This window comes from Mustela putorius, unplaced genomic scaffold (genome assembly GCF_011764305.1).
Source record: "Mustela putorius furo isolate JIRA1106 unplaced genomic scaffold, ASM1176430v1.1 tig00003846_pilon_pilon_pilon, whole genome shotgun sequence".
Taxonomy (NCBI): Eukaryota; Metazoa; Chordata; class Mammalia; order Carnivora; family Mustelidae; genus Mustela; species Mustela putorius.
Genome location: NW_025421999.1, coordinates 1,012,815 through 1,040,092, shown reverse-complemented (window position 1 = coordinate 1,040,092; position 27,278 = coordinate 1,012,815). Strand labels below are relative to the sequence as shown.

The 27,278-nt window shown below is 36.8% G+C and overlaps 2 protein-coding genes and 1 pseudogene across 8 annotated transcripts in view; 2 read left to right on the top strand and 1 right to left on the bottom strand.

Annotated features, from left to right (window-relative positions):
- Window positions 1-27,278, top strand: part of DIAPH2 (diaphanous related formin 2) — a 980,096-nt gene that overhangs the window by 119,966 nt on the left and 832,852 nt on the right. The gene's annotated exons all lie outside the window — the stretch shown is intronic.
- LOC101689986 lies at window positions 19-4,200 on the top strand (annotated as a pseudogene).
- Window positions 12,201-13,737, bottom strand: LOC123387164 (nucleolar and spindle-associated protein 1-like). Its single transcript, XM_045063121.1, is given in 3 exon segments — window positions 12,201-12,503; window positions 12,505-12,645; window positions 12,647-13,737. Coding segments are annotated over 3 exon segments (1,371 nt in total). The 3' UTR covers window positions 12,201-12,364.

The window sequence follows — 27,278 nt, the reverse complement described above, 5'->3', positions numbered from 1 at the left end:
TTCTCCCATTCCGTGGGTTGCATCTTTGTTTTGTTGACTGTTTCCTTTGCTGTGCAGAAGCTTTTGATCTTGATGAAGTCCCAAAAGTTCATTTTCGCTTTTGTTTCTTTTGTGAATGCAGAGGTTTTAACCCACTGAGCCGACCTGGTGCCCCAAGGGTGGAGTATTTTACTATAATATTTCCACACCTGATGAAATTCACTTAGATGAAAATAATCTTTCAGGTCAGACCCTTAACCTGCTTGTTTTTGAGTGCAGATTTACTCGTCTAAGAATCAAATGAGGAGCACCTGGGTGGCTCACATCATGATTCCAGGCTCCTGGAACTGAGCTCTGAGTCTCTGTCAGGCTCCTTGCTTAGCAGGGAGTCTGCTTCTCTCTCTCCTTCTGTCCCTCCCTCAGCTTGTGTCCCCTCTGTCAAATAAGCAAGATCTTAAAAAATCAAATGAGAAGAAATGTGAGATGGTTTACTGGAAAAGCCTAGGCAGTGTGAAAATATTGTAACAGTGATTTTCTGGAGATAATTCTTCTGATGTTATTAACTATTGAGTGAAATAATGTTGGGTATTTCTGACTAGGTAAAGGTAAAGGTAGGTAGCACCTTAGAGTAGTAGTCAGATCACAGAGTATAGGAAATTATCGATTGCAGTTATGTAGCATCTGTCCTAGTTGCTGATTTTCCCCATTATTTACTGTTGTTGTAATTGAGAAAACTGGAAAATGAAATTTGAATACAGAGCTCTTAGTTTGTTATATTCCTGCTAAGTATTATTGGAATAAATGCAGATGTAATTTTACAGGCTGCTTAGTGATTATTCTATACAGAAACCTAATAGTTGTATCATGGATTTTCATTTCAGTATTAAGAATTCTAAAATCTATTTGGGGAATTTTCCTTTCACTTTTAAGAAATTTTACAGATAAATCCTCAGTTTTCCAGTATGGCAGTGTATCACTGATATCCAAGCAAGAGCATACAGGGCTTATAATGTAAAGAATTAAAAGTTAAATTACATTATATAGGTTCTGACTATGTATGTATGATCCAATATGTTTTTGCTTAGTTTTCTGACTTCTGGTGTCTTTTAATCTGGACTTGATACTTTAACATTAAATGCATTCATATTTTTGGTTAGCCAATACAATGTGCCTGTGTATGCGTGCATGTGCATGTGCACACGCACATGTACACACACACACACATAATTTTTGCAATTAGAAAGGAGAAGAAACGTATGGGATGCCTGCCCAAGAGCATATTAGCACAGTAAGGACACTTAGAAGAATCTGGTCCATGATGCTCAGATTCGGTTGCTCCTACATCTGCTGTCCATCACAAAGTGAGATTTGGTGTTGTAGAAAAACAATAATTAAAAATCTCCTGAGGACTCATTGAATGCAGGTCTAGATCTTTGGACAGCTGTGTTCTTCTCAAGCCGAGCCAGGCCCGCACACAAGCAACCATGTCTAAGGGACCTGCAGTTGTCTTTGATCTTGGCACCAGCTACTCCTGCATGAGTGTCTTCTAGCCTGGGAAAGTGGAAATAATTGCCAGTGACCAGGGAATCCAAACCACCCCAAGTTATGTCGCCTCCTCAGACACCAAACAATTGATTGGTAATGCTGCAAGGAATCAAGTTGCGATGAACCCCACCAACACAGTTTTTGATGCCAAACACTTGATTAGATGGAGATTTGATGGTGCTGTTGTCCAATCTGATACTAAGCATTGGCCTTTCATGGTGGTGAATGATGCTGGCAGGCCCAAGGTCCAAGTACAATATAAGGGAGAGACAAAAAGCTTCTATCCAGAGGAGGTGTCCTGTATGTTTTGGACGAAAATGAAGGAAATCACAGAGGCTTATCTTGGGAAGACGGTTACCAATGTAGTTGCCACAGTACCTGCGTACTTCAGTGATTCTCAGCATCAGGCTACCAAAGATGCTGGAACTATTGCTGGTCTCAGTGTACTTCGAATCATCAGTGAATCAACTGCTGCTGCTATTGCTTATGGCTTAGACAAAAAAGTTGGAGCTGAAAGGAATGTCCTGATCTTTGACTTAGGAGGTGGCAGTTTTGATGTGTCAGTACTTACTATTGAAGATGGGATCTTTTAGGTTAAGTCCGCATCTGGAGACACCCACTTAGGTGGAGAATATTTTGACAATTGAATGGTCAGCCATTTTATTGCACAGTACAAGCACAAAGATAAGAAGGATATCAGTGAAAACAAGAGGGCAGTTCATTGTCTCCATACTGCTTGTGAACATGCTAAGCGTACACTTTCTTCCAGCACCCAGGCCAGTATTGAGATTGATTCTCAGTATGAAGGAATCGACTTCTATACCTCTGTTACTCATGCCCGGTTTGAAGAATTAAATGCTGACCTGTTCCGTGGCACCCTGGACCCTATAGAGAAAGCCCTTTGGGTTGCCAAATTAGACAAGTCTCAGATCCATGATACTGTCCTGGTGGGTGGTTCTACCCATATACCCACGATTCAGAAACTTCTCCATGATTTCTTCAGTGGAAAAGAACTGAGTAAGAGCATCAGCCCTGATGAGGCTGTTGCTTATGGTGCAGCTGTTCAGGCAGCCATCCTTTCTGGAGACAGATCTGAAAATGTTCAAAATTTACTGCTGTTGGATGTTACTCCACTTTCTCTTGGCATTGGAACTGCTGGAGGAGTCATGACTGTTCTCATCAAGCATGATACTGCCATTCCTACCGAACAGACACAGACCTTCACTAACTACTCCAACAACCAGCCTGGTGTGCTTATTCAGGTGTGTGAAGGTGAGTGTGCCATGACCAAGGACAACAACCTACTTGGAAAGTTTGAACTCACAAACATACCTCCTACCCCTTTTGGTATCCCTCAATCTGAGAGGATATGCTGCTAATGGTATCCTCAGTGTCTCTGCTGTGGATAAGAGCACAGGAAAAGGGAGCTAGATTACCATCACTAATGACAAGGGTCGCTTGAGCAAGGAAGATACTGAGTGCATGGTCCAGGAAGCTGAGAAGTACAAAGGTGAAGATGAGAAATAGCAGGACAAGAATTCACTTGAGTCTTACGCATTCAGCATGAAAGCAGCTGTTGAAGATGAAAACCTTCAGGGCAAGATAAATGATGAAGACAAACAGAAGATTCTTGACAAGTGCAATGAAATCATCAGCTGGCTTGATACGAACCAGACTGCAGAGAAGGAAGAATTTGAACACCAGCAGAAGGAGCCGGAGAGTCTGCAACCCCATCATCACCAAGCTGTACCACAGTGGAGGGGGCATGCCAGGAGGAATGCCTGAAGGCTTCCCTGGTGGTGGAGCTCCTTCCTCTGGTGGTGCCTCCTCTGGGTCCACCATTGAAGAGGTTGATTAAACCAACCTGAGAATAAATAGGTCTAGCATTGTTCCACACACAATATTCAAAGGACCCAAATTGGTAGCAAATTCCATGGCAGTTGTAACATTGTGTAGCTGTAGCAAAAAAAACTGGACATTCTTCATAGGTGCACAGGGAAAGGACATAAACATTTGCACTTTATAAGCACTGTACTGTTAAGTGGAAAATGCAATGTCTTAAATAAAACTGTATTTAAAATTGGCAAAAAAAAAAAAATCTCCTGGGGCCTTAAAAAAAATGTCAGCTTTTTTTGAGGTCTGTTTTTCATGTAAATAAAAAACAGCCAATTATATCTCAGAGAAAAATTGGTATAAAAATAGTGTAATTTTTGGCCCAATCATAATTGGGACCATTTAGTTTCATGATCCTTTGTATGACACATTGCACTAGTTCCTAGATACTTTAATAAAGGTGTTATCCTTCCTGCTCTCTTACATCTTCATAATGGGGCTGACTTAACAAATACTTAGTAGATTGGCAGAATTCTACCCAACATTGATTATTAACTCAAATGAGGCATACATGTAGAATAAAGAATGTAATAATAAAATTTATAAAATGGTATCAATTCCTCTGGTACCTGTATCACTCGAAGGGCTAATCATTATTCTAAAATAAAAGATTTTTTATTAGTCAGAGGAAAAAAATTCTGTGCATTTTCCCCCCATCCTGCCTCCTATTTTGAATTTTTCTGCAAGTCTGGTTTAAATCCTACTTAAAAGTTTACATTCAGAAACGTATGGGATGCCTGGGTTGCTCAGTTGGTTAAGCGGCTGCCTTCGGCTCAGGTCATGATCCCAGCATCCTGGGATCGAGTCCCACATCGGGCTCCTTGCTCGGCGGGGGACCTGCTTCTCCCTCTGCCTCTGCCTGCCATTCTGACTGCCTGTGCTCTCTCTCTCTCCCCCTCTCTGACAAATCAATAAATAAAATCTTAAACAAAAATAAAAAAATAACGTATGCACTTTACATAGATGTGGTGATGCTTAATTATCCATTAAAGAAGACATTTCACATTTTCAACATGAATGGTTTCTTACTCTAAACTTTTCTTTTAAAAACATTAATTCAACAAAGGAAGGCCAGCAGTGGAAGCAATAGTTGTAGATGTTTTTCAACTATAGCTGTCAGGAACGTATGTTGAAATACATATGAAATACCACATTGTGGGTTGTGGGAGTACCTTTAACGGAAATCCAGATAACACCAAAAAAGGGGGGAAAAAAAATAAGTTCATTGCCATTGGACTATAAGATTAGCCTAGATTTTGATTTTATGTATTTTTAAGGGTATCATCATATAGATACCGCATCATTTTCTCTTAAAATTTCTTCTATTGATGGTTGTTTTAAGATACATAATGTCAGGGATCTTTACCCTCTTTCTTCATTCAAAAGTGGCTTCTTATGCTACCTTGAACAGCACTGTTTTTATGTATTTTAAAAGTATTTTAAGGGCACGTGGGTGGTTCAATTAGTTAAGTGACTACCTTCGGTCCTGGTCATGATCCCAGAGTCCTAGGATCAAGTCCCGCATCCGACTTCCTGCTCAGCAGAAAGTCGGATGCGGGACTTGATCCTAGGACTCTGGGAAGCAGGAGTCGGCTTCTCCCTCTTACCCTCATCCCTCTCATGCTCTCTCTCTCTCTCTCAAATAAATAAAATCTTTAAAAGACAATAAAGGTATTTTAAAGATGTTCTTAATTGCCTATGCATGTTTTATTGATTGACATATAAAATGAACTAGTAAATTATTTTTAAAGATTTTATTATTTATTTATTAATTATTATTATTTATTATTACTTATTTGTTATTATTTATTTATTATTATTTTATTTATTATTTATTTGACAGATAGAGATCACAAGTAGGCAGAGAGGCAGGCAGAGAAAGAGGAAGGGAAGCAGGCTCCCTCCTGAGCAGAGAGCCTGATGTGGGGCTTGATCCCAGGAACCTGGGATCATGACCTGAGCCAAAGGCAGAGGCTTTAATCCACTGGTTTAGCCACCCAGGCATCCCTAAAATAGTAAATTATTATTAAATTTTTTGACACCCATCCACAAATGTTTTCTGATATTCCATGGTGATTTTGCATGCTGCTCAAATACTCCAGAGTATTTGATGTAAACAAGATCTCATCTCTCTGTGTCTTTCTCTGTCTCTCTTGATTCCACCTTTTCCTTTTTTAAAAGAGTTTATTTATTTATTTAACAGAGGGGGGAGAGAGAGTAAGAGAAAGCACAAGCAGGGGGAGCAGCAGAGGGAGTGGGAGAAGCAGGCTCCTCACTGAGCAGGGAGCCTGATGTGGAGCTTGATCCCAGGGCCCTGGGGTCATGACCTGGGCTGAAGACAGGATACTTAACTGACCAAGCCACCTAGGCACTCCTGATTCCACCTTTTCTAAAGACTTGGATATAATCTCTTTTCTCTAAATAAAACAAGATGGGATCAGGAGGGAGACAAACCATAAGAGACTCTTAATCTCACAAAACAGAGGGTTGCTGGGAGGAGAGGGCTCGGGAGAGGGTTGGCTGGGTGATGGACATTGGGGAGGGTATGTGCTATGGTGAGTGCTGTGAAGTGAGTGTGTAGACCTGGCGATTCACAGACCTGTACCCCTGGGGCAAATAATACATTATATGTTTAAAAAAATAAATTATAAAAATAACTCTTTTCTCTGTAGTAGCTGGAAGAGAATAATAATAATAATAATAATAATAATAATAATTTCTCTATTCAAAGTAGGAATGAATCAATATGCTTGCAGAGGCCTGTTCTGTTCTATATGGTTATCTTAAAAAATATTATGGTAAAAACATATAACATGAGATCTCACCTCTTAATAAACAGATTTTAAGTGTATAGTACAGTATTAACTCCAAGTACAATGTTGATTTCTGGCACTTTTCATCTTGTATGAATGAAATTTTATAGCCATGAAGCAACTCCGGATTTCCCTCTCATCTTAGCACCGAGGAACCACCATTCATTTTATCTTTTGATGAGTACAGAAATCTTTTCAAGATACGGATTTCACTTATTTTCTTTTCTGGATCATATGGTAGTTCTAATTTTAATTATATGAGAAATTTCCATACTGTTTTCCATAGTGGCTACATTATTACGTCCACATTATAAGTGTTCCAGGGTTCTAATATTTCCATATTCTTGCCAACACTTTTATATTTTGTTTATGAAACATATTTTTTGTATTTATAGTGGCCATCCTAACAGATGTGAGGTGATATCTCATTGTAATTTTGATTTTAATTTCCCTGATAAGTGATGTTGATATCTTCTCATGTACCTGTTAATCATTTGGATTCTTTGGAATAAATATTCAAGTACTTTGCCCATTTCTTAATGCATATTTGGTTTTCCACTATTGAATTATAGGAGTTGCTTACATATTTTGGATTTTAATCCCTTATTTATTTTTTTATTTGTTCCCATTGACATTGGAGTCATATAAAAAAAAATACTGCATGAGTGCCTGACTGGCTCAGTCAGTAGAGCATGTCGTGAGTTTGAGTCCCACATTGTGTATAGAGATTACTTAAATACATAAATCTTAAAAAAAAATACTGCCAACAACAATGTCAAGGAGTTTACCTCCTATGTTTTATTCTAGGAGTTTTATGGTTCTGGTCTTCTATTCAAGTCTTTAATTCATTTTGAGTTAATTTTTTTTTTAAAGATTTTATTTATTCATTTATTTGAGAGAGAGAGAGACAATGAGAGCATGAGTGAGGAGAAGGTCAGAGAGCGAAGCAGACTCCCCATGGAGCTGGGAGCCTGATGCGGGACTCGATCCCGGGACTCCAGGATCATGACCTGAGCCGAAGGCAGTCGTCCAACCAACTGAGCCACCCAGGCGTCCCCATTTTGAGTTAATTTTTGTATATAGTGTCAGGTAGTGGTCTAGTTTCATTCTTTTTCCTTTTTCTGTCCAGTTTTCCCAACACCATTTATTGAAAAGACTGTCCTTTCCCCATTGTATATTCTTGCCTCCTTTGTCATAAATTAATTGATCATATATGTATGGCTTTATTTCTGGGCTCTCTTTTCTGTTCAGTTGATCTGTTGGTCTTAGTTTATGCCAATACCATACTCTTTTGATTACTAGAGCTTTGTAGTGTAGTCTTCAATCAGGGAGCATGATACCTCTGGCTTTGTTCTTTCTCAGCATTGCTTTGGGTATTCTGAGTCTTTTGTGGTTCCATACACATTTTAGGATTCTTTGTTCTATTTCTGTGAGAAATGCCATCAGAATTTTGGTAGGGATTGCATTGAATTTGTAGATTTCTTTGGATAGTAGGGACTTTTTTTTATTATTAATCCTTTCAGTTCATGAGCACTGGATACCTTTCCATTTATTTTTGTCTTCTTCAGTTTATTCATCAGTGTTTTACAGTTTTTAGTATATAGGTCTTCCATTGCCTTGGTTAAATTTAGTCCTAGGTCTTTTATTCTTTTTGATGCCATTGTAAATGGGATTTTCTTAACTTCTCTTTCTGATAGTTCCTTATTACTATATAGAAATGGAACCAATTTCTGTATATTGATTTTGTATTTTGCCACTTTACTCAGTCTTTTGCTAATTTCTAAGAGTATTTTGTGGAGTCTCTAGGGTTTTCTATATATATAATAATTTCATCTGCAGATGGTGACACTTTTGTATCTTCCTTTTGTATTTGGATGCTTTCTGTTTATTTTTCTTGTCTAATTGTCATAGCTAGGATTGCCGAAACTATGTTGAATAGAAGTGGCGAGAGTGAGCATTCCTGTCTTGTTCTCGATCCTGGAGGAAACACTAAGCTTTTCCCATTGACTATGACGTGTTCTGTGTGTTTTTTTGTATATAACCTTTATTATGTTGAGGTGTGTTCTGTCTATAGCTCCTTTTTTGGGAATTTTAAAAATCATAAATGGAAGTTGAATTTTTTGTCAAATGCTTTTTCTGCATCTGTCAAGATGATCATAAGATTTTTATCCTTCATTTTGTTAATACAGTATATCACATCGATTTATAGATGTTGAACCATCCTTTCATACCTGGAATAAATCCCACTTGATCGTGGTGAATGATCTTTTAATGTATTGTTGAATTTGGTTTGCTAATATTTTGTTAAAGATTTTTGTATCTATATTTATCAGGGATACTGGAGTATAATTGACATAATCATCTGCTGTTGCTTCTGCCTTTTTTTAAAAATTTTTATTATTATTATTATTATTATTTTTTGTAGTGTTCTTGTCTGGTTTCAGTACCAAGGTAATGCTGGCTTCATAAGATGAGTTTGGAAGTGTTCCCTCATTTTCTGTTTTTTTTTTTTTTTTTTTTTTTTTGGAAGAGTTTGGGAAGTATAAGTATTAAATCCTTGATTGGAAGAATTCACCAGTAGAGCTGTTTGGTTTTGGACTTTCATTCGCTGGGAAGTTTTTTTTATTAGATTCAGTTTCCTTGCTAGTAATTAATCTATTCAGATTTTCTATTCATGATTCAGTTTTTAGATGATTGTTTTCTGGGAATTTATCCATTTCTTCTGTTTTATGCAGTTTGTTGGCATTTAAGTGTTCATAATATTTTAGATCTTTACTATTTCTGTGGTATCAGTTGTAAATACTCTTTCATTTCTGATTTCATTTATTTTAAGCCTTTTTCTTTCTGAGTCTAGTTATGATTTGTCAGTTTTGTTTATCTTTTCAAAGAAACAGCTCTTAGTTTCACTGATATTTTCTATTATTTTTTAAACCTTTATTTCATTTATTTCCACTCTGATCTTTAGTATATCTTTTTTTTTTCTACTAACTTTGGCCTTTGTTCTTTTTTTCCTAGTTCTTTTAGTTGTAAAATTAAATCCTTTACTTGGATTTTTCTTGTTTCTTGAGGTAGGTTTGTATTACTATGAACTGCTTTTGCTGCATCTCATAAATTTTAGGTTCTTGCCTTTTCATTTTCATTTGTCTCAGTATTTTTTTATTTTCTCTTTGAATTCTTGAATCCTTGGTTGCAGTAGCATGCTGTTTAATCTCTGCATTTTTGTGATTTTTTTTTCCAGTTTCATTCTTCTGATTGATTTCTAGTTTCATAACATTGTGGTTGGAAAGATGCTTGATATGACTTCAGTCTTCTTAAGTTTATTGAAATTTGTTTTGTGAGTTAACGTGTGGTCTGTTCTGGAGAATGTTCTATGTGCACGTGACAAGACTATACTATGACTATATATTTGCCAAAATACAAGACTGTATTTTGTGGCTTTTGGATGGAATGTTCTGTGTATATTAAGTCCATCTGGTCTAATGTGATGTGTAAGGCTGATAACTTCCTTTATTTTTTGTGTGGATGATTTATTCATTAATCCAAGTGGGGAGTAAAATCTCTTAGTATTATATTAGTATCAATTTCTCCCTTTAAGTCTGTTAAGATTTGCTTTATATATTCAGGTACCTCCTATTGGGGGTGAATATTTATGAATGTTATATCCCATTAGATTGACCTGTATAGCATTATGTAATACCCTACTTTGTCTTTTTATTACAGTCTTTGTTTTAAAGTCTGTCTTGTCTGTTAAATGTACAGCTACTGCAGCTTTTTTTCGTTTCCATTTGCATTGAAAATCTTTTTCTTTTCCTTCCACTCATACTCTGTATCCTTAGATCTAAAATGAGTCTTTTGTAAGCAATATATAGATGTCTTTTTAAAAAATTCTTTCACCCATTCTGGGTCTTTTGATTAGAAAATTCAGTTCAATTACATTTTAAGTAATTATTGACAGGCATGGACTAATTGACATTTTGTTAATTGCATTTTGGCTCTTTTTGTAGTTTTTCTGTTCCTTTCTTTGCTCTCTTCCCTTGTGTTTCGATGAATGAATTTAATGTTATGTTTGGATTCCTTTCTCATCTTTTGTATAACTGTTGTAGATTTTCTTTTGTGGTTAGGATGAGGTTCACATATAAGTTTGTGTGTGTGTGTTTGTGCATGTATGTAAATGTATGTGTATGTATGTGTATGTATATGTGTATATATAGAGAGAGACTCTCTCATCTCACTTTCTCTCTTTCAAATTTGAATGCATTCTAACAACCACATTGTTTTCCCCACTATGTATGTTTTTTTGTCATACTTCATATTTTTATTTTGTGTTTCCCTTAACTTATTGTAGTAATTGTTAATTTTACTACTATTTCTCCTTTAACCTTTAACTAGCTTTATAACTGGTTAATCTGCTACCATTACTATGTATTTGCCTTACCAGCAAGATTTTACCTTTTTTTTTTTTTAAAGATTTATTTATTTATTTGACAGAGATCACAAGGAGGCAGACAGGCAGGCAGAGAGAGAGGAGGAAGCAGGCTCCCTGCTGAGCAGAGAGCCCAATGCCGGGCTTGATCCCAGGATGCTGGGATCATGACCTGAGCTGAAGGCAGAGGCTTATCCCTCTGAGCCACCCAGGTGTCCCAAGATTTTACTTTATATGTTTTATATGTTAATGTCTTTTTTCCAGATTAAAGACGACCCTTTAATATATGTTATAAGGCTGGTTTAGTGTTGATCAACTCCTTTGGCTTTTGCTTGTCTTGAAAAAAATGTATTTCTCCTTCAGTTCTGCTTAGTAGCTTTGCCAGGTAGTATATGCTTAGTTGGAAGTTCTTTCCCTTCAGCACTTTGAATATATCATTGCTACTTCTTTCTGGCCTATAGAGTTTCTGCTGAAGAGTTGACTCATCATCTTATGTGGTTCCATTGTAGGTACCAACTTGTCTTCCTTTTGCTGCTTTTAAGATTCTCTTTTTATCTTCGTCGTTTGACATTTTCATTATAATGTTCTTGCTGTGGATATCTTTGAGTTCATCTTATTTGGAACTCTTTGTGCATCCTGGACCTAGAAATCTCTTTCCTTCTCCACATTAGGTATGTTTTCAGCCATTGTTTCTTCAAATAACTTGTCTGCTCCTTTTTTGTTCTCTTTTCTTTCTGGTACCCCTATAATTAAAATGTTATTCTGCTTGAGCTGTCCCATAGGCTTCTTAAGCTATTTTCATTTTTTAAAATTCTCTTTTCTTCCTGTTGTTCTACCCAGGTAAGTTCTACTGCCTTATCTTCCAGGTCACTGATGCATTCTTCTGTATCATCTAGTCTGCTGGTGAGCCCTTCCAGTGTATTTTTCATTTCAGTTATTGTATTCTTCAACTTTTTTGTTTGGTACTTTTAAAATATTTTCTGTCTTTTTGAGGAAGTTCTCACTGTGTTCTTTTACTGTGTTCCTCAATTTTGTGAGTATGTTATGTCCCTTAATTTTAACTTCTATTAAGGAAATTATTTATCTCTGGTTTTGTTTTGTTTTGTTTTTTCCAGTATGGCCCTGTTTATTTTTAAATAAGTCAGGCTAGAATGAACTGTAGAGTTTTTAAGAATATATTGAGTGACAGACAGCAATTACATCAAGTGATCTGAACAAACATGCATAGGTAACAAAACACTTTTCAAAGTAGAATATGTTATCACTAACCCATTTGATTCCTTGTTTCATTAAGACTACTTGATTTTCCAGAGGAGGAAGAGGTGGCTTTCTCAGCTTGTTAGTGGTCCAAATTCTACTGAAGTTTGTGGGAGAACTACCTCCAATCAGGTAAATGCTTCTGTCTAGAAGAGGATTCCAGTTCTATCAGCAGAGGGAACTTGACGTTAAAAATCTAGGTCAAGAATTTATAGGATGAGTCACTGGAAAACCGAATTGTACAGAGATAGGTAAAAATCATTTGAAAGAATCTGTGAGCTTTAAGGTTAGTAACATTTTCAGGGATGTGGCTTGTGAGGAAAACCACCAACACTACATAGATAGTGAACAAAGCAGAAGAATCTTTTGACTAAAGTGGGGAAGACAGTGGAAAAAAATATTTACACTAAAGAAAGGGTTCAGAATAAAATACTGTTTATAGGATGTTAAAAAGTTAATCTTCAGCCATAATGAGGCCCCTCCGAGCTCCTAAAACCTTTGCTTTCTTTTTTCGTCTTTGCTCATGCTGTTTCCGTTGTTCCTCCCTAGTCTGGAGAGGAGGTTGTTTGTAAGTTTTCTTGTGGAAGCTAACTGTTTACATGTTCCTTCAGAGAATTATTTTCTTTAGATTGACCCCATGGTTTCAGTTTGCCTTTGTGTGCCTCATAGTTGAGGGGACGAGACAGACTTGCTTTGAGATCAAACACTGGCTTCTTACTGGAGACTGGAGTCTGCTGCCTGAGTTGTCAGCTTGAGTGATGTAACGACAGAAGCAGAATTCCCAGTTGTGGTCTTTATCTTGTATATCCCGATCACAGCCTGGCCTTTCGGGGTATTCCCAGATATGGTCACATGTGGAGACTTTCTGGCTGGAGTCTTGGTCAGTGAACGCTTATGCTCATTATCTTTGGTAGTAGCTGAAAACCTGACGTTCATTTTAGTTGCCGAGAGCACAGAACACTTGGCAGAGCCCTTCCCACACAAGGTGCTCCTGCCCGCAGCATCCAGTGGCTGGCCCTGTGAGCGGCGCTGGCTGGTAGGAGTACAAGCCAAGGGGAGCCTTCCCCAGAGAGGAACTGGAGTCACCACTGCGCCCTTGGTGGCTGGCTGCTTCTTCAGTTCATGAAATGTATTGTGTTCTTCAAAATTTTTCTTTTTTCTCTCAATATATTGATCGATGGACTCCATTTTCTTAAAACGAGCCTCATGAAGCTTCTTAAAGTTTGGAGTTGTGCTTATAATTCTTTTGCTTTTTCCAGGTTTGGAAAACCCATCTGTGTAGAGAGACTTTTTTCCTTCTGAAGGTACCTTCGAATCTTCATTACCATTTCTTCTTCTTTTTCCTGAGGAAACGGCATTCTCCTCTCCTTGGCTCTCATCTGGTGGTGAAGACATTTCTGCAACTGTTCTGAGATCCTGGTGTTCCTGCTTCTCCTGATTCTGGAATTCAGTGTGATCACTCACTTTTATCTCTGAATGATCCTGGGTGTCAGGGTTCCTGAGGACTGTCCTGCACCTTCTGGTTTTGGTGCCATGACCAAGAGGCTCCCTCTCAGTTTGTTCCTGGCCATGGCTCTGAAGCTCAGCCTCCTCACAGGATGATGCAGAGGTCTGACTTCCATCGTGGAAAGAAAGACATTCATCTGTCACGTCCTGATTCTCATTTTCTTTTTTTGCCTCAAGTTTAAGGTGGGCTTTCAAGGCTTTTAACAACTTGTCTGCCCTCAGGTTAGCCTGGAGGCCCAGATTCTTGGCTAGGATCTGAAGGTCGCTGTACTTGAAGGAGTTCAGCTCCTCAAGGGAGGGCACGGTCCTGGCAAGCTGCATCCAGGGGACCACAGTGAGGACTTGTACTCCACCTTCTGCAGCACAGCTCAAAACTCTGGCGCCACTATCTCTGTTTTTTAAATGTCTTTTTCTGAGGTTTTGTTTTGTCCTTTATTTGGGATCACATTCTTTTGTCTCATTTTGCTTTAGTCTCTGTTTCTGTGTATTAGGTAAAACAGCTATACCTCTCCCAGTGTTGAAGGAGTAGTCCTGTATAGGAAATGGATCTTACTGTTCAACCTTGCCCTAGCTCTTAGTTGTCTGTTGAACTTTTGTGATTGTCTAAGTAGCCCAATTTATTCTATTTATTTATTTATTTCTATTTCTGTTTATTATTTATATAGATACCAGTTTTTGAGGGCATGCCAGGACCTGTCAGTGTTCCAAAGGGAATGAACTCAGTCAGTACATAGATTTAGATTGATTGGACACCAGACCCTTAGGCAGTAGCTTTTAAAGTATGCAAAAATATACATTCTTGTGGGGCTGCAATCATGGACCCTGATGACCTTCAGATTAGATTAGGAAGTGTCCCCTGGGTGACAGCAGCATGAATCAGAGCTTCAGGTGAGAATATAAAGTCCTTTCTGAGAGGTACCAGTAAGTTGTTGAGAGGCCAAGGTAGGGTATGCAGTTGGTGTCCTCCTGAGTTTTTCTCTAGATTTGAGATGTGTGGCAAACCTGAAGCCTGTCCCTTTGAATGGTGCTCCAGGGCAAATAAATAGACCTCTTTCACATGGAGACTGCGGAGGTGGGGGGTGTTTTAGTTCCATGTCTGGGTAGTGCCTGTGTGTGGTATCCTGCTGAGAACTGTTCTTAAGATGTTACAGTTCCATGAGGCCCAGGATTGTAAGCCCTTCTGGCCACTACAGATAGGCACTCAAGGAATATTTCCTGTCCACACAGGGCTTGCCCACTTGTTTTAGTGAGACTGTTAGAGAGTGTTGGGAATGGGACATGCTGGCAGGCTTAATAAGGACAGGAAAGGGTTCTGGGGCCAGGGCACACCACACCTGTGGCTTTAGTGAGAATTGGAACAAAGTGCACATCAGTTGCTTTAGCAAGGCGGGGAAAGAGTTTGGGGAAGGACATGCTTATAGTGTTAGCAAATTTGTGCCCACATGTGCCCATCTCCACTAGTGAGGCTGAGGAATAGTATAATAAATGGTGCTCTGCAGTATCTATTCATGGGGAAAATCCTAACTCATCCTGGCTCCCCTGGCAGATGCTTTAATATTAGCAACTGAATATTTACATATAATCTGTTTACCTCTCAAACTGCTGCTTTGTTTGAACTCCGGTAAAGTTGTATCTCAGATCCCCAACGATCCCCTAATTTAAGCCATGTGGGTTTTTCAAAGCCAGATGTTTTTGGGGCCTCATATCTCTGGTTTTGTTTCCAAGGTTTGGGGTGCCCCTTAGGGATAGGCTCTGCTTGTGAAATTCCTCCTTCTTGTGTGTTGCCATGCTGAGGGTGGAGTTTTTGGAAAAATTTTGCCTCTGTATCTTTTACCATCTTGCTTATGGCCCTTTTATCCTTTGTTGTGAAAGATGCTGTTCAGCTAATTTTCAGTGGTTTTTTTCAGTGGGAATTACTCCATATGTAGTTGTTGATTTAGTGTTTCTATGGGAGGAAGTGAGATAAAGGGCTTCTTACACTAAAATTTGATGATATGTTTTAAAAACAGACAGAAATGAAAACCACTTAAATGTGTTTGCTGAAAAAAGTATTAAACACTTTTTAAATGATGGTGTTTTAGGTGCTGGCTGTAATGCACTGAATGAAATAAAAATTCTTGCCCTACTGGAGCTTGCAGTGAAGAGTAGAAACCAAGTGAAGAAGTAATTGACTAAGAAAATAAGTGAGACAGAAAATTAAGGAGATATGATAGTGACAGAGCGACTCCTTTAACTTGATAATAAGAAAAGGCTTTTCTGAAGTAGTAATTTGTAATCTGAATCCTGAATGATGAGGCCAGCCATGGGAAGATCAGGAAATAAACTCTGATGCTGAGGGAACAGCTAATACAAAGGTCTTAGTGTTGAAAAGAACTTGATATGGTGGAAAAACAGAAAGTAAGTTTGTATGTGAAGTCTTATGAGAGCCCAGTGATAGGGAAGGCCTCAGAGAGTAAGGCAGGGGCAGTTCAAGTAGAGTTGTTCATTTATGTCAACTGGGTGAAAACTTCTATCTGTTTTTAGAATAAAACCATTTCGTGAGGATCCCTGAGAAATTAAAGCTGTTTTTAAGGCAGAAGGAAGTCATAATAATTTAGGCTTCATTTAGAAATGAACACAAAAACTCATGTTCCAGTCTTTCAAGACACTTGTTTTATATTCTCCTTTGCTCTTTTCCTCTTGGATAAATAGCAGAACTCATTGACCTTTTGCTTTACTCTAGATTTCAATCTCTGACTTCCTTGTATGTGTGGAGACTGAGGAGGATGTAATAGTCCTTAATTCAGGGCAGTCAGGGGATAGGAGTATAATGTTTTTGAATTGGCTAGATGTGTATGTGACTAATAATGAACACACTGATGTCTCCCAGGTGAGTGAATCACCTATTTAACATTTTTTTTTAAACTTTTAGATTTTTTTTTTTAAGAGATTTTATTTATTAGACAGAGAGACAGTGAGAACAAGAACACAAGCGGGGGGAGTGGGACAGGGAGAAACAGAAAATTGGCTTCCTGCCAATCAGGGAGCCTGATGTTGGGCTCAGTCCCAGGACCCTGGGATCATGACCTGAGCCCAAGGCAGGCACTTAACGACTGAGCATCCCAGGTGCCCCAAGGATTTTTTTTTTTAAAGTAGACTCCATACCCAGCGTGGAGCCCAATTCAGGGCTTGAACTCACAGCCCTGAGATTAAGATCTCAGCTGAGATCAAGAGTTGGACGCTTAACCTGCTGAGCCACCCAGGTGCCCCTTGGATGGATTTTTTTTTTTTTTTAAGATTTTTTATTTATTTGTCAGAGCACAAGCAGGGAAAGTGGCAGGCAGAGGGAGAAGCAGGCTTCCTCTCAAGCAAGGAGCCGGATGCGGGACTCAATCCTAGGACCCCGGGATCATTACCTGAGTTGAAAGGAGACACGTAATTGACTGAGCCACCCAGGTGTCTCCCTTGGATGGATTTTTTAAGTGCACTCCTAAAAAATGAAGTAGTGATAGATAAAATTTACATAAAACTTATATGCAAGGTATTTTTTTTTAAAGATTTATTTATTTATTTATTTGACAGACAGATCACAAGTAGACACAGAGGCAGGCAGAGAGAGAGGAGGAAGCAGGATCCCTGCTGAGCAGAGAGCCTGATACGTGGCTCGCTCGATCCCAGTACCCTGGGATCATGACCTGAGCTGAAGGCAGAGGCTTTAAACCACTGAGCCACCCAGGTGCCCCTGCAAGGTATTGTTTTAAGAGCTTTCCAAAATTAACTTCCTTTGAAGTTATGAAAACAGTTAGGATTAAAATAAATTCTCTGAAGAATATACTAATAGCTTTTAAAATAATAATTGTTTGGTCCCTTTAAGTTATGTTTTAGAGAAAGTGCATTTTTTCAGCCTTAAATCTGACATCAGTCACCTTCATAAAACATTAAGACCAGAGTATTTGGTTCTATTATATAGCTTTTACTGCCTTTGAAAGTGAGAGGCTGAATGTAACTCTGATAGTTTGCTGTCAGTAATACTGGTATCAGGGCTGACTTTTAGCTCTTAAAAAAGTTATTTTTTACTTTGGAAAAATTTTAAAGAATTGAACTTTTTTTTTCCTAAAGCATTGAACTTTTTTTTTTCTCTAAAGCTTTATAATCCATTTATATTCGTAAGACAGGGTGGCAGAAGTCTGCCACATACAAAGTTCACAACAGGCAAAATTCTATATATGCGCTTTAGATTTTCCTAAAGAATACATTGTTTTGGCTGCTTTTAAAACAACAAAGACATTCCTGCTAGGTTGTGGCTTTTTCGTCTCAACTTTTTTTTTTTTTTTTTGTCTCAACTCCTTGAAAGTTTCTTTGGTACTCTTTCTTAGGTTACATGTAGATTATAAAGTATAGTTAAATGTTACACACAGTGATACTTTAGACATTCTGAGCATTAGAAGCCATTACATTTATGTTAAACTCTACTCCCATTTATTATCAGTTTTTTTCAGTAATATCAAAATAATCAGTAGGTAGTCATATAACATTAAAACAAGGGAATATTGGATTTACTTTCTGGAGTAGTGTGTTCCTTTCTTTCCTGCCTTCCTGTTATATACTGGCTTGCTGTTGTATTGTGCATTAGCTTAAAGGGAGCTTGAATACATAAATGGTATTGTTTGAATGAAAGGGATTGTTTTGATTTACTTGTGCACATATTGTAAAATTTTTCATCAGTACATAGGTGGCTAGTATTCACAGCTGCTGCTATTGATACATTTTCAAGAATGAAATGTGCCAGATAGAGGAAGAGTCTTGAGTCTTGGCAAGAACATTTTTCTGATATTAAAAATTATGTTAAAGATATTTCAAATCAGTAGGGAAAAGTGTTTTTGGAACAATTGAGAAATTATTGAAGGGAAAATATAAATTGACTTCCTACCTTTCATCATACATTAGAATAACTATGACAATTGGAGAGTTAGATGTAATGATAAAATAGTTTTGACTTTATAACAGGAGGGAACTTCTATTAATAAAGAACACAGCATGTACTATTAAAAGGCAAGTGATGAATTTTGAAGTTTTTAAAGTTTTGGTAATGGGTTAATATTTTTATAAGTGTTCTTATACAGAAAGAAGAAAAGTATCCTGATATATATATACATGTATATGTATGTGTATATATATGCACACACATATATATATGCACATATGTATACACACATATATGAGCAAGCATAAATGAACATAATATGTGCATAGTATAAATCATATATATGATGCATGGTGTGTATGGTATGTATAGATGGCCTTATGTGGGTAAATGTGAGCGTGTATGGGTGTGAACAGCTGTACATACATTCAGCCTTAGTATTAGTAAAAAAAAAAAAAATTGCAAAAGAATGGTGTAGTATAATAGAGAAAAAAGATCTAAAATAGGGGAGCCTGGGTGGTTCAGTCAGTTAAGTGTCTGTCTCTTGATTTTGGGTCAGGTCATGATCTCGTGGTTGTGGGATTAAGCCCCAAGTTGGGCTGTACTTAGTTTGGGGTCTGCTTCAGATTCTTTCTTCCCCTCCCTTTCATTCCCTCTTGTTCTCTCTCAAATAAATAAATAAATTCTTAAAAAAAAATAGCGATCCGATTGGTGAAGGTGCTGAGAAGCATGTACTCTAATTTCCTGAAGGTTGATTTCTAAAATGGTACAAAATTTCCAGAAGACAGGGAGAATGAAACACAGGCAACAAAAATATTTATACCTCTATCCAGCTATATTATTATTAGAAAAATTTGCTAATGAAGCTAATGTATAAAAATTATATTTGTACACTGATAATCACTTTAGCGTTATTTCTAATAACAAAAAATTAAACCACAGATGCCCTCAAATTGCAATTTAAGTAATTATTACATAATAATCAAAACTAATCTTTTATGTATCTAATTATATGAAAGATGTTCATAATATATTAAATGTTAGAAACAGAACGTGAAATGTGTATACAACATAGAGTATGATGTCAGTTTTGTTTAAGAACATACTGTGCATAGGAAAATAGCTATATGCTATAATATTCGCAATGTTTCTCAGTAAATGAGAAATTAATGGTGATTTTTTTTGTTAACTCTATTTTCCACATTTCCAATAATGAGAAATTAATGGTGTTTTTTTTTTTTTTTGTTAACTCTGTTTTCCACATTTCCAATAATGAACTTGTCTTAGTTTTGGAATAAATGATCAAGAACAGGTTGGATTTAAATTGTATTTTGTTCATAAAGAATGAAAGTATGTTTTCTGTCTTTTTACATTGTGAGGGCAGAGGGTGAAGAAACAGTAGTTCTTTATTTACTGTTTCTTATAGATATTAAAAATATATGTTGTGTATGCTGTTGATTTGACTAAGGGGAAATGAGAACATAGATACATAATATCTCTGCTTCTCCTCTCTATACTTGGGGTTTTGTATTTGGGGAGATTATAATCTTAATGGATTTAGTGGGAATTAATATTTACAAATAGATTTGTAGGTGAGTTTTGTGTTTCCTTAATAGTCCGGGAAACTAAAAAATGCCTTTTAAGGGAAGAAATTGCAAAAAGATGAAATTTGTGCACCAGACATTCAAATTTGAAGAGCACACATGGGGAAAATTGTATGTCCCTAAATTATCAACTTATTGGAACTGAAGTGCTTTGGTACAGATGTGAAGAGTAAAACGAAAGTAAGTCTCATAGTTAGTAACATCTTCCCATCTGCTCTCCTACGTATTACAAGTAGAAGTCCCAGTGTCCACACGTAATGGCAATAAGCTATTGCAAAACAAAGAAATATGTGCTTCACAATTTCAGTTTTAGATAATGTATTCAGAAAGATGATAACATCATGCACAGTTGTAAGGAACAAATATACTGGTGTAATTTACCTACAGATGTTCATCAGGATCCTTTTCCCTTGAAGTGTTTTCCATTTTCTCAGAAAAGTGGTATTGTGAGCTATTTAAGAAAATGTCAACTTACTTGCATATGTCAACAATTGGGTCCATGGATTATATGATTTTATTCCCATATTATTTATGTAAACATTTAAATTAAACACACACCACATGTTATAAATCTGTGCTGCATGTAAGCAAGGACAATTGCTTTGCTTGGATTTATTTCTTAAAGTGAGACACTTAATGCTTTGGTAAGTGGATGTTTATATGTAACGGAAATAAGCTTTTCACTGCCTCTTAAGTATTAAATACTTTTCTAGTCAGATAAAACTTATTTTTTTTATTTTTAAAGATTTTATTTATTTGAGAGAGCGTACGTAAGGAGAGGAGCAGAGGGAGAGGGAGGGAGAAGCAGACTCTTTGCTGAGCAGGGAGCCCCGTGTCGGTCTTAGTCCCAGGACCTTGGGATCATGATCTGAGCTGAAGGCAGATGCTTAACCAAGTGACCCAGGCACCCTGATAAAATTTTATTTTTTCAAAAATTAAGATTTTGATGTCAGTTGTTTTCCTTACTTTTCTTTTTTTTCCTTATGTTGTTTTGCTGAAAATATTATCAGTTAGACATTGGTAGCATGTATATCTTCATGGAGATTTTTAAATGGATTTTTTATTGACCCTGTTTGTATGGGTAGAAAATTTTGCTATATCACAAAACTAGAAACAAGATCTGTTTCTTTCTATGTAAGGAGTTTTATTAGAATTAATCTGTATAGCTGTGAAAGTCTCTTAGATTACATTTCTTTGATTATTATAGTTTTCTTATTATATAAGAATGTGCTGTATTAATTAACCTGTAATTGTTACTTTAAGCTATATTTCAGTGGCATCTTATGCTTCATGTATCGAATACAGACTCTGTCATTTTCCTTATTACCCACTCTAGTCTCCCCTAATCTATTTTTTGTCCATGATCCTTGTCATGGTTAGTGGTATCACCTTTCACTCCATCAGCCACACCTGAGTTAACCTTCACTCATTCCTCTCCATGTGTTGTCCAGAGTCAGCCTCTCCCCAGAATCTATCAGTTCCTGACTGATTCTTATCATCTTCATCTTCTTTACATCTCATCTCTGAGTTCATGCTTCAGACAGTCTTCAGAATAATTTTTATAAAACTTGGTCTCCTTTTTAGCACTTACTTTATAAATATAAAGAATATTTAAAGAAACATCTTTAGGGGACCTAGGTGGCTAAGTTGCCTGAGCATTTGCCTTTAGCTCTGGTCATGGTCCCAGGATCCTGGGGTTGAATCCTGTATAAGGCTCCCTGCTCAGTGGAAAAGCCTGCTTTTCTCTGTCTGTCTCTGCTGCGTCCCCTGCTTGTGTATTCTCTCTCTGTGAGATAAATAAAATCTTTATTAAAAAAAATACTTTCATACATATTTCTTTAAAAAATTTTCAATGTTTAAACTATTCCTAAAAAGAGTATTGCTTTCTGAAATACTTTTCTCCATACCACTATTGAATTTTATTTTCATTGAAGTTTTATATTAAAGTCCCCTTAAAAGTTAAAGTAAATTTAATATATGGCAGTTTTAATGGTTAAAGGCCATTAGAAATCCCTAATGGTGAAAAGTGAGTAATAATTATAATTTGAGTAACATAGAAAGGTGCACTTTACTATCAGTTACCTATATATAGATTGCCACCATTTCACATTATTTGTGAGAGTCAGATACTGCCATTAAATTGCACATGAATAAATTTTGTTTTGGGATGGAATTTTGGTGCTGACCTAGCTGAATGGTAAGGAGCATGTATAATTTGCAAAGTCAGAAATGGTTGGGGATGAAAGATATCATTTAGTCCAGTGCCTTTCTTTGAAAGAGGGACAGGGAAGTGACTTAACAAAGGTAGTATAGGTAGTTACAGAGCAAAGTAGCTAGTAGTAGACTAATTGAACTTAGTATGTGAAAGAGTTATTTGGATTATTTGGAAAAATTATTACTTAAGCATTTGAAATAGACTTATTTTTTAACAAAGTAAAAACTGTATTAAAAGTTTAAAATATTTTTTAAAACAAAATACTTGGTCATGCATTCATCTTAAATATTGGTAAAAAGCATAGAATGTTTGATTAAAATGAAATGTACTTAGAAACTAAAACTAAGTAGTCAGTAGTCTATATCAGTAGTTGAAGACTAGACTAGGTCATAATTTTAATGCATTGATTTAATATTCCAATGTGTATCTATTATTTTTTATCTATATAACATTTAAAAAAAGATCTAAATTTGTTATTTAACAGGAAGAGGAAAGAATTAACATGAAATTTAAAGAGAAAAACCAAACAGAAAGTTTGAAAAGGATTCCCTGAATGGTAAATTGGCAGAGTTAAGGTGGCAAAGAAAAAGATGTTTATGTATCTGTTAAACTGGAGTCCAAGTGAAAAGAGCATGTTAAAAACAATTTAGGGAGTAAGTTGGCAGCATAGTAGAAGGATCTTAGGTTCTTCTCGTCTTCAAAACATGACTAGATAACTGTCAAATCAACCTAAATACCTTAGAACTAGACCTGAAGATTGACAGAACAAACGCTACAACAAAAGAGATAGAAGAGACTACAGTGAAGAAGGTGAAAAGTGTGGAAATGGGGTTTAAGGGAGAAAAGGATCTCAAGTGCTACCAAGGGGAGGGTATTCTCAGAGAAGGGAGAGAGAGAAAGAGGTGCCCAGGGGAATGCATAAGGAGAACATTTCCTCAAAGCTATTGGCCTGGAAAAAGAGGGGCTAAAGTCTGGAGTTTTAAAGTTCAGCTGGTTTGGCTTGTGTAGAGCCCTGAGGTCATTGTCCTATTCCTAGAGTGAAGTCAGGCAAACAACCTAGGGGTAGACAGCATGGAAACAGCAATTTAAAGAATGCCTGGGGCAAATACTGGGGGATTATTTGCTCTTTTCAGAGTGTATACCTAAGAGGTAACTTTCAGAGAGACACATCTCCAGGAACAAAGAACCTGGCTGGCAACCATTTTCCTAAGTATAAAAACAGAGCCACCTGTGGGAAGCATCTCATTGCTGACAGTGACAACCAAACTGGCTTCATAACAAGCCCCATACCCTGCATTTCTGTGAAACTGCCCTTCTTAGGATTGTCTCAGTCTCAGCATGGAAGGCCTTTCTCCCCAAGACCAGCACAGACTCCTACCCATACCCTGTCTCCCGACAACAGACTTCTTTGGGTCCTCCATTTTGGTAGAGGTGGTAGCAGGTCTCATTTGACAAGCAGACCAGAGCACACATATTTAAAACTTAACAGTCAGGCCAGGTACCAAACACTGCTAATAGGCAGGATAGCCTCTGCAGATCACTGCTCTGAAGGATAAAGCAGACAAAACATATCAGCAGAGCACATGCAACACAAACCAGAGACACTCCCTGAAACACTAGGCCCTGGGCACTACATGATCTCTTCTTCATAAGGCAGTTACTCTCAGGAGCAGGAGACATAATTGGCTTTTCTTTTCTTTTCTTTTTTTAAGATTTTATTTATTCATTTGACAGACAGAGATCACAAGTAGGCAGAGAGGCAGGCAGAGAGAGAGGAGGAAGCAGGCTCCCCGCTGAGCAGAGAGCCCGATGCGGGGCTCGATCCCAGGACCCTGAGATCATGACCTGAGCCGAAGGCAGAGGCTTTAACCCACTGAGCCACCCAGGCGCCCCCATAATTGGCTTTTCTAACACACAGGAGTCAGCAGAAACTTAAAGAAAATGAGAAGACAGAGGGTTTTATTCCAAATGAAAGAACAAGATAAGGCCATGGCCAGAGATCTCAGCCAAACAGGTATAAGAAATATCAAAGGGGACTCTTTGAGTGCAAAGGAGAGACCCAAAGTGACAAAAATAAGAAAGGATCAGAGAAAATCTCTGGAACAACAGCAACAACAACAACAACAAAAAGGAATAAGTGGGAATAAATACATATCCATCAATAATTGCTTTGAATGTAAATTCAAATTTTACTGAATGCTCCAATAAAAACACATAGGGTAACATAGTGGATAAAATAAGAAGAACCATCTATATGCTGTCTCTAAGAGACTCATTTTAGACCTAAAGACACCTGCAGATTAAAAGTGAGGGGATGGGGAAACATTTATCACCCACATAGATGTCAAAAGAAAGCTAGAGTTGTAATACATCTGACAAACTAATATATATATTTAAATTCAATTAGTCAACACATAGTACATAATTAGCTTCAGATGTAGTGTTCAGCAGTTCATCAGTCGCATATAACTAACACTCAGTGCTCATCACATCATATGCCCTCTTTAATATCCATTACCTAGTTGCCCCATACTCCTGCCCCCCTCCCTTTCCACAGCCCTCAGTTTGTTTCCCAGAGTCAAGAGTCTCTCATGGTTTATCTTCCTCTCTGATGACTTCCATTCAGTTTTACCTCCCTTCCCTTATGGTCCTCTGCACTGTTTTTTGTATTCCAGATATGAGTGAAATCATATAATTGTCTTTCTCCAATTGACTTATTTCCTTTAAAATAATACCCTCTAGTTCCATCCACATCAATGTCAGTGGTAAGTATACATCATTTCTGATGGCTGAGTAATATTCTGTTGTGTGTGTATATATACACACACGCACACATACATGCATACTGTATCTTCTTTATACATTCATTTGTCAAAGGACATCTAGGCTCCTTCCACAGTAACAAAGTAGACTTTGAAACAAAGACTGTACAAGGGACAGGGATGCTATCTTTTAATAAGTGGGACAGTCAACAAGAAGATACAACAATTTTAAATGTTTATGCACCAGACATAAGAGAACCCAAATGTATAAAACAAACATAAAGGGACTTAATGATAGTAGTACAATAATATTAGGGGATGTTAACACTCCACTTACATGAATGGACAGAGCATCTAAACAAAATTAAGAAAGAAACAATGGCTTTGATTGGCACAGTGGAATAGATGAACTTAGCAAATATATTCAGAACATTCCATCCTAAAACATCAGAACACACAGTCTTTTCAAGTGCACGTGGTACATTGTCCATAATAGATCACATACTAGGTCACAAATCAGGCCTCAACAAATTCAAGAAAATTGAAATCATCATATCAGGTATCCTTTCTGACCACAATGTTATGAAACCGGTAATCCCTCAGAAGAAATAATCTGGAAAGAACACAAATATGTGGAGGTTAAACAATATGCTACTAAACAATGAATGGGTCAGCTTGGAAATCAAAGAATAAATAATATATGGAAACAAATGAAAATGAAAGCACAACACCCCAAAACCTTTAGGATGCAGCAAAATGGTCCTAAGAGGGAAGTGTATAGAAGAATAGGCCTACTTCAAGAAGCAAGAGAAAACTCAAATACACAACTTAACCTTACAGCATAATGAGCTAGAAAAAGAATAACAAAGCCTAAAACCAGTAGAAGGAAGGAAATAATGAAAATTAGAGCAGAAATAAATGATAAAGAAATTTAAAAAACAGATCAATGAAACCAGGAGCTGATTCTTTGAAAAAATTAATAATATTGATAGAACCCTAGCCAGACTTATCAAAAAGAAAAGAGAAAAGACCCAAACTAATAAAATCACAAATGAAAGAGAAACAGTAACACCACTGGAATTTCAACAATTACAAGAGAATATGAAAACCTGTGTTAACAAAATGGACAATCTTGAAGAAAGGGATAAATTCCTAGAAACCTGTAACATAACCAAAAATGAGACAGGAAGAAATAGAAAATTTGAATAAACTGATAACTGACAAACAGAATTAATAATCAAATGCCCAACATTTCCAGGACAAGATGACTTTACAGGTTAATTCTATCAAAAATTTGAAGAGTTAAGACCTATTCCTTTCAAATTATTCCAGAATATGGAAAAGGCAGGAAAACTTTCAAATTCATTTTATGAAAAAAGTACAGGCCTATATTCCTGATGAACATATATGCAGAGATTCTCAATAAAATACTAGGAAATTCAATACAGCAATACATTAAAATAATATTTACCACAATCCACTTTGATTTATTCATGGTTTTCAAGGATGGTTCAATAATTGCAAATCTATCAATGTGATATATACCATATTAATACGTGAAAGAATTAGAATCATATCATCCTTTCAATAGATGCAGAAAAAGCATCTGACAAAGTTTAACATCCATTCCCGATAAAATCTCTCAACAAGATAGATTTTACAGGGAACATAATTCAACATAATAAAGGGCATACATTAAAAAAACACATAGCTTATATGCCAAATAGGGAAAAACTGAGAGCTATTCCTGAATAGTCAGCAACAGGACAAGGATGTCCAGTTTTCCTGTTGTCATTTATCATAGTACTGGTAGTCCTGGCCACAGTAATACACAACAAGAAATAAAAAGCATCCAAATTGTCAAGGAATAAGTCAAATTTTCACTGTTAGCGGATGATATGGCACTATATATACACAGAAACTGAATGATCCTACCAAAAACTGCTAGTGCTGATACATGAATTCAGTGAAATTGTAGGATAAAAAATCAATGTGCAGAAATGTGTTACATTTCTGTACACCAGTAATGGTTCAGCAGGAAGAGAATCCATTTCATTTACAATTGAACAAAAAATAATAAAATAGCTAGGAATAAACCTAACCAAAAAGGTGAAAGACCTGTACTCCGTAAACTGTAAAAAACTGATGAAAGAAATTAACGACAACATAAAGACATTTTGTGCTCATGGATTGGAAGAATAAATACTGTTAAAATGGCTGTGCTACCCAGAGCAATCTACACATTCAGTGCAACCCCTATCAAAATACCAACAGTAATTTTCACAGAGCTAGAACAAACTGAAAATTTGTATGAAACCATAAAAGATCCCAAATAGCCACAGCAACCTTGAAAATGAAAAGCAAGGCTGGAGGTGTTA